Raw genomic sequence first — 8,580 nt, 5'->3', positions numbered from 1 at the left:
ATTGTCCATTAACTACCAAGCAATGGGGTTGCTAGGAGTATTGATTTTACACATCACGGTTCACTTGTCGGTATTCCGGTTGTGACAACACGGGACCGAGGAATGAATAATGATGGCGAGAAGTATCACTGCGTCAAGAATTCATAAGAGGTGGTGCAATTCTCATGACACTCTTGACATAAAGATGGTAACGCTCCAAGGTAGAGCAGAGCAAAAGCTGGATTGGCATTTAGGTCTGTGGAATACAATTGCTTTGACCCAATCCTAGAAATGGACAAGGTACTGGAGTTTGTTTCTCCTAGTCATTCCAGAATAGAATGGCTTGACGGATCACAAGAATAATAGGCATCGATAACACGAATGCACAACTAGTCCCGACTATCAATTAATAGACGGGGGTCAGAATACAACTAAAGAGAGACAACTCGAAGGGGCATATATCTCTGAGTTGTGGATGCATAGATTAGTATGTCGAGCAAAGCTCAACATTTCTTCCGGATAACCCATGCAGAAAGGTAGAACTGGCAGATTCACAATTCTTGAAGGGAGAACCCATCGAGAGCACTCTTGTTGTGATCTTTTGGTTCAACGAGGAACTTCTGCCAAGGATGGTTCATGGTATTTGGAAGAATGGTATACCACGGACCTCGAGGACTATCGCAAGGGTTACTAATATCTTAAGGGAACTAGCAAATACTAACAACATGAAGTAATTTGGGTGAATCTCGGGTTCAAAACCCAGGAGTAGAATACCTACTAACTAATAACATCACAGGATGCTTTCGATAATGATGGCCAGAATCATCACACTGGAAACACAAAACATGGCTAGATTACTAGGTGACTCCCTAAAACACCTAGGGTCATAATAATAGCTCCAACATATATACCGAGACAATAGAGTGCCTCAACGCACCGATTAGTGTGGTTAATCTGGCCCAAAGGAACATCGAGAACGGAAAGAAGGGATTTGCAAATGCATCAGATTATTTAGAAACCTGGGATGACTCAGACAACATAACGGCTGTAAATGCTCAAAAGATTTGAGACATCCTGCAAAAATGGTGGCATAACCATTCAGAATCACAATATAAACTTCCGGGATCAATGGTCAACATACGGAAGTAGTAGGAACTGAACTGAGGCCTGGAACGAACAATCCTACGAGTCTACGGATTAGTAACACGTGATCCTGATAGAAAGATGAGAAGCCTAGTTCTTAATTCCCGTAGAAGAGAAGAGGATGACCCAGCTCAGAAGGGCATAAGGTAAAGGAGTAAAAAAGAGCCTCACGTTCCCATCCACAATCAATTCCCTTATATAACTAAAGCATTTCTAGACTCAACTTCGACCAGTTTGGCTTGCTAATCCTACAGGCAGTCAGGCTCTGATACCAAAGCTGTCGGGACCCCGATTCCAAGTCACATCGATCTAGCCGGTAACACCTCATATCACTTTGTGGCCTCACGCACGGTATTCCCACGGGTGTCGCCTTACCATGGCCCGGGACCGTTTGCGCCTTTTGGCTCACGTATATGATAGTGTCGCTAGCATCCATATGACAGAGAACCCGGGCCGACATGACTAGTCGTGAACCCAAAGTGGCACCAACTTACGGGGACAGGCATACATGAATCAACATCGAGCATGTCGGTCGGCAGCGTGCGAATCCGGGCTGTAGCACTGGGCTAACAGGACTCCGGTGAACCGGGCTGTAGCAGGCTAGGCAGGACTCCGGATGTCACCGCGTGACATTTCCCCGAAGGAACAGACACAGGAACGAAGTGAATCACATGCCGGCCAGTCAAGTGTTCCGGAGCAGTAGTGCTGGGCTAGTAGGACTCCGGTGAACCGGGCTGTAGCGGACTACTATGGCTCATGGAAGCACAGGACTACATTTCCCCGTAAGAGAGGCTACCAAGGATAAACAACTAGGTTGTCGGATCCCACACATACCAAGCATTTCAATCATACACATAATATGCTCGATATGTGCAAATACAACATGGCATCACAACAAGACTCTACGACTCAGAGTATTTATTCATTAGGCTCCGAAGAGCGAGATATTACAAACATGGGTCTCATGACCCAACATTCAGAGCATACAAGTCAAAGCACATGCGGAAGCTTAACATGTCTGAGTACAGACATCTATAAATGGAAAAGGCTGAGAAGCCTGACTATCTACCAGATCCTGCCGAGGGCACAAGATCGTAGCTGAGGTATCAAGCTAAACGTCGAAGTCCACACGGAACTACTAGCGAGACTAACGTCTCTCTGCAAAACATAAAATAGGCAAACGTGAGTACAATTGTACCCAGCAAGACTTACATCAGAACTATCTACATATGCATCGGTATCAACAAAGGGGGTGGTGGAGTTTAACTGCAGCAAGCCAGCTTTGACTCGGTGGCTATCCTGAACTACGACTGCAAGTAACTCTTTTGAGGTGGCGCACACGAGTCCACATATTCACCATATCAATACACCACTATGGATCCGCTCCCGTCTCCCTACGAGAACGCCATCCATAGCACTCACGCTTATCTTGCGCATTTTAGAGTATCCACTTTCACTTGTCTATGAACTGTTATAGGCAACCCAGAAGTCCTTTACCGCGGACACGGCTATTCGAATAGATGATGTTAACCCTGCAGGGGTGTACTTCGTCACACACGCTCTCGCCACTTACCACCATGTACACGTCGTGTACCTCGGCAACCTTCAAGCGGAAGCCTGGCGAGGGAGTCGGCCACGACCTGACTAACCACACAAGTCTCTAGTCCAGGTTTATCGCCTATTCGGGTTCCATCCGCAAGGAGATCCGGCCGGGGTGTCGCTCACGGCCCCAAACGATGTGTGCAGGGTTCCCGAGCCCACCATCCGGGTGCCACTCGGTACACCAGGCCACGTGTGCCTAGTCTGTCCCAAGCCCACTTCTACCGGGTGCCACTTGGTAGACTACTAACACTACCTACAAACACCAGAAACTAGTTGCAACTCCTGGACAGAGATCAAGTTGATTAATAAGTCGAGAGGGGTCGAGTTACCGAAACCCAATGTGTGGTAGTAACTGTTCATGGATCACAAACACAGAACTCAGTTCCTGAGGACGGTTTCAATGAGACAACCCACCATGTACTCCTACATGGCCTCTCACCGCTACCTTTACCAAATCGTGTTCACACACTTAGCTCTCAACAGTAGGACATGTTCACCACATTACAATTCATCCCCGATGAATCAGACCTGACTCAACTCTAAGCAATAGCAGGCATGACAAACAGGCATGAATGAGTAGGCACATCAGGGCTCAAACAACTCCTACTCATGCTAGTGGGTTTCATCTATTTACTGTGGCAATGACAGGTCATGCAGAGGATAAGGGGTTCAACTACCGCAGCAAGTAACAGATGAATCGTTGTTGTCCTAATGCAGTAACAGAGAGCAGGAGCGAGAGAGTGGGATTGTATCGGAATGAACAAGGGGGTTTGCTTGCCTGGCACTTCTGAAGATAACATTGAGTCTTCATTAGTGTCAACGATCACAGCGTCGGAGCAGCGTCTACCGAGAGGGACAATTACCGGCAAACAAGGAAGAGCACAATCAATGCAATGCACAATATGATGCATGATCATGACATGACAATATGTTGTGATTTGAGCTAATGCAACTAGCAGCAAGTTAAATGGAGTTGGTTTGAACACTAGGTTCAAATTCAAACTCCATATGTGCTTTCTTAAATGCCACTTATATGATTTGTCCTAAACAGCAAGGTTAAGTTGCTCTAACATGCATGAAACCAGTGCAGATGGATAGATTGGATTTTTCTGATCATTTTTCATATATAATTTGTTTCATTTGGAGCTACGGTTGAATTTCTATGAATTTTAGAAGTTTAGGGCATTTTCTAGAATTCCTGAATTATTTTAAATCCAGAAAAGGATTAATTGCGTCAGCACTGCATCATGCCTGTGTCAGCGGTCAACTGGGTTGACCCAGGTCAAACCTGACGTGTGGGGGCCACACGTCAGCGACACAAGGCTAATCCCGGTCAAACCCAGCGCTGACTGGGGTTTGACCAGGCCCGGGGCCCACTGTCAGTGGTTGTGGGCGGTTTAAGCAGCGGGGTTAGCGCCTAATGGCCGTGCCACGTCGGCGTGGTTACGCCGGCAATGACCCGACGCGGCGGCGATCGCCGGCCGGCCGTTTCCGGCCACGGATGGCCGCGCGGTTAGGTGCGTTGGAGAGCCCGTGGTGCGGGGCATCCAATGGTGGTCGTGGGGATGCCGGGGACGGCGTGTAACGGCGGCGGCGGTTTCAGTCGTCGGCAAAAGCGGCAGCTGCGGCGTGCAATCGGGAAAACGGAGAGGGGGCAGAAGGAGCAGAAGCTCACAGCGGTTGCAGTAGGCTTCAAAGCTGGCTCGGGGAGGGCTGGAGCTGAGCGGGGTGGCGAGGCCGATCTCCGGCGGCCGAGGAGGGGAAAAGCGTCGGGGCGACGCTTCGGGGCTCTTCCGGTCACGTGAGCCGTCGTGGAGGACGAGGGAGGCACGTCGGAGCTCGGGGCCGCGTCGGAGAGGTGAGGGGAGTGGCAGTGGCCGTAGTAGCAGCAAACGGCGGCGACGTCGTGTTCGGTGGTGCTGCGGGGAGGGAGCTAGAGGAGAGGGAGAGAGCTCCAGAGTGAGGGGAGAGTGAGAGGGGGGCCTCGGGCATCTCCAGACGCGGATTAGGACGAAGGGGCGGCCTCCAGCGCGAAGCAGGAGGTGGAGGGCTCCACGGGTGCGCGCGTGTGTTCACTCCTGCCTACTGGCAGGAGGAAGACGACGAGCGAGGATGTAAGTGGGCTGGGCCAGCCAGCTACAGTGCTGGGCCGGTTCGTTGGCGCCAGGTAAGTCCATTCCTCTCTCTCTCGCTTTACTATTTTTCTAATTTTTGCAGATTTGTTTTAATTTGGTTTGCTAACCAAATTATTTTTACAGCTTCTGGGAATTATTGTGGATGCAAAAAGGTTTATCCTAGAGCTCCACAAAATATTCCAGGATCATTGGAGCAATAAAAATATTTATAGAATTTTTTGCTCCAACTCAAATACAATTATGATTTAATTCAATGGCCAAAATGTCCTGGAAAATTATGCATCATCTATGGCAGAGGCTTTCACCTTTTTCCATAAATCATGAACATTTTATAAGGATATTTTGAGTTCGTTGAAAATATTTTGGTTGAACCTATTTGAGTTCTTTTGGTGCTAGGGTTTTATCATCCCCCATTTCAATCTTAAATAAAATTTAAACATGATGCACTCATGGAGCTAGTCTAGTGCAAAACCAGAAGCTAGGGATGTGACAAGAATCAGATTCCTTGCTCTTCTTCTTTTTCTTGGTTTCATTGTCCCACTGTGGACATTCAGAGATGTAGTGACCAGGTTTCTTGCACTTGTGACAGGTTCTTTTCTTGTGATCAGAATTGGAAGCTTCATCATTTCTGGAGCTGGATCTTGAGGACTTCCTGAAGCCTTTCTTCTTGGTGAACTTCTGAAACTTCTTCACAAGCATAGCAAGTTCCTTCCCAATGTCTTCAGGATCATCAGAACACCTGTCAGATTCTTCTTCAGACGAAGACACAACCTTTGCCTTCAAAGCGCGTGTTCGGCCATAGTTGGGACCATAGATGTCTCTTTTCTCAGATAACTGGAACTCATGTGTGTTGAGCCTCTCAAGTATGTCAGACGGATCGAGAGTTTTGAAGTCAGGGCGTTCTTGTATCATCAGGGCTAGGATATCAAATGAGCTGTCGAGTGATCTCAAGAGTGTCTTGACGATATCGTGCTTGGTTATATCAGTGGCGCCAAGTGCTCTAAGCTCGTTGGTGATATCAGTGAGGCGATCAAAGGTGTGCTGAACATTTTCATTGTCATTTCTCTTGAAGCGGTTGAAGAGGTTGCGAAGAACACTGATCCTCTAGTCTCTTTGAGTTGAGATGCCTTCTTTGACCTTGGAGAGCCAGTCCCAGACTAGCTTCGAAGTTTCCAAGGCGCTCACCCGGTTATACTGTCCTTTGTTCAGGTGACCGTAGATGATGTTCTTTGCAGTTGAATCAGTTGAATGAACTTCTTCACATCAGCAGGAGTGACACCTTCACCAGCCTTGGGAACGCCGTTCCTGACGACATACCATAGATCAACATCAATGGCTTCAAGATGCATGCACATCTTATTCTTCCAGTAGGGATATTCAGTGCCATCGAAGACAGGGCACTCAGCAGAGACTTTGATTATCCCTGCAGTCGACATAGCTAAAACTCCAGGTGGTTAAACTGAATCACACAGAACAAGGGAGCACCTTGCTCTGATACCAATTGAAAGTGCTAGTATCGACTAGGGGGGGTGAATAGGCGATTTTTATGAAAGACTTCAAAACATGTCTGTTTCGAAGACAAACAACAACAACAAGCCTATTGATATGCAGCGGAAGGTAGACTACACTAGACAGACCATAGTCAAGCTAGTAATGAAGTGAAAGCACAAAGACTAATAGCAGCTAGGTAGTAAAGATCAGGATGGAAGATAGTATGAAGCCAAACACAATAGTCGTCACACAGTGAAGTCAAATAGATAATGCAAGCAGGCAATGACTTCACGAAGATAAACGGTAAGTAAAGAGAGTGAGAAGATAGGACCAGTTGCTCGACGAGGACAAGGATTTGTTGGACCAGTTCCACTTGCTGTGACAACTGTACGTCTGGTTAGGGAGGCTGAGATCTAACTCAGAAGACCGCGTCTTCACCTTATTCCCCTTGAGCTAAGGACACCCAGTCCTCGCCCAATCACTCTGGTAAGTCTTCAAGGTAGACTTCCGAACCTTCACAGACTTCGTTCACCAGCGATCCACAACGACTCTTGGATGCTCAGAACGTGACGGCTAACCGGCTAGAGGATTCACAGTCCTCAAGTGTAATAAGTCTTCAGATCACACAAACAGAAAGACTTCAGTGATGCCTAACACTCTTTGGCTCTGGGTGTTTTGGGCTTTGTCCTCGCAAGGATTTCTCTCTCTCAAAGGCTTCGAGGTGGGTTGCTCTCAAACGACAAAAGCCGTGTACTAACTCTGAGCAGCCACCAATTTATGGTGTAGGGGGTGGGCTATTTATAGCCACAGTGCAACCCGAGCTGATTTGTCCGAAATGACCCTGGGTCACTAAGGAACTGACATGTGTTCCAATGGTCAGATTTCAAACACACACGACAACTTTACTTGGGCTACAACCAAAGCTGACTTATCCAGCTCAGGAAAAGATTTGCTCTCATTGTCTTTGCTCGAAGACATAGGATTTGGTTGAGCATCACTTCAGTCATTCTGACTGTGTTCACTTGGACCCCACTTAACAGTGCGGTGGTTCCTATGACTCAACAAAGAAGAAAAGGGAACAACGAAACAACTAAGTCTTCGCGCTCCATAGTCTTCACGCAATGTCTTCTCTTGTCATATTCTTCAATGTGAATGTCTTCACATACCGCCATTGTCTTCAATGTCTTCACAAATTTTTAGGGGTCATCTCCGGCAGGTAAACCGAATCAATGAGGGACTACTACCTATGTTATCCTGCAATTCTCACAAACACATTAGTCCATCAACAAGGTTTGTCGTCAATACTCCAAAACCAACTAGGGGTGGCACTAGATGCACTTACAAACATCAATGGGGAGATCGGCCCTTACTTCCCCACGCTCTGTGGGGTTAGACAAGGCGATCCCTTCTCCCCCTTCCTGTTCAATATGGTGGTTGACGCACTTGCCGCCATCCTGGATAAAGCTAAGGCTGCTGGCCACATTCGCGGGATCACCCCCCACCTGGCTGGTGGCTCCGAGATCTCCCTCCTCCAGTACGCCGACGACACCATCATCATGGTTGAAGGCTCCGAGTCGAACATCTCCAATCTTAAGTTCCTTCTCCTCTGCTTCCAACAAATGTCTGGCCTTAAGATAAACTTCGACAAGAGTGATGTGATGGTGATGGGCTATTCAGAGGCCGAGTCCCTCGCCATCGCTAATAGGCTTAATTGTCGCCGTGGCTCCTTCCCCACGTCCTACTTGGGAACGCCCATTAGCGACTCTCGCCTCACCGTTGTGGACCTCTGCCCGACCGTGGCCAAGCTTCAGACGCGCATCGAACCTTGGCAGGGGCGTTGGTTGTCTAAGGCGGCTCGGACTATTCTTATTAATTCAACCCTCTCCAGCCTCCTCTTGTTCCTCATGAGCTTCTAGAGCCTCCATGAGACTCTGCACCACGAGATCGCCAAAATCCAGTCCCGCTTCTACTGGGCTGGCGACAACAATAAGCAAAAATATCATATGGTCAGCTGGCCCTACATCTGCAAGCCCAGGGATTAGGGAGGCCTCGGTATCATGTGTTCTAAGCGCATGAATATCGCCCTCCTGTCCCGTTGGCTCTGGCGCATCTCGCAAGGCCATGGTGGCCTCTGGCTCGACATCATCCGGAACAAGTACCTGCGTGGACAACCCCTTGCCTTTTTTCAGAGATCTGGCGGCTCGCAGTTCTGGCAGTCGGTCGTCCAGCT

The 8,580-nt window shown here is 48.2% G+C and overlaps 1 protein-coding gene across 1 annotated transcript; it reads left to right on the top strand.

The window, feature by feature from the left end:
• Window positions 1–7,777: 7,777 nt before the first annotated feature.
• LOC141022552 (uncharacterized) lies at window positions 7,778–8,266 on the top strand. The gene has a single exon (XM_073498813.1). It carries the CDS (start codon window positions 7,778–7,780, stop codon window positions 8,264–8,266), a length of 489 nt encoding a protein of 162 aa, XP_073354914.1.
• Window positions 8,267–8,580: the final 314 nt, after the last annotated feature.

Source organism: Aegilops tauschii, chromosome 5 (assembly GCF_002575655.3).
Source record: "Aegilops tauschii subsp. strangulata cultivar AL8/78 chromosome 5, Aet v6.0, whole genome shotgun sequence".
In the NCBI taxonomy this organism is placed as follows: Eukaryota; Viridiplantae; Streptophyta; class Magnoliopsida; order Poales; family Poaceae; genus Aegilops; species Aegilops tauschii.
This window is presented reverse-complemented; position numbering and strand designations above follow the sequence as displayed.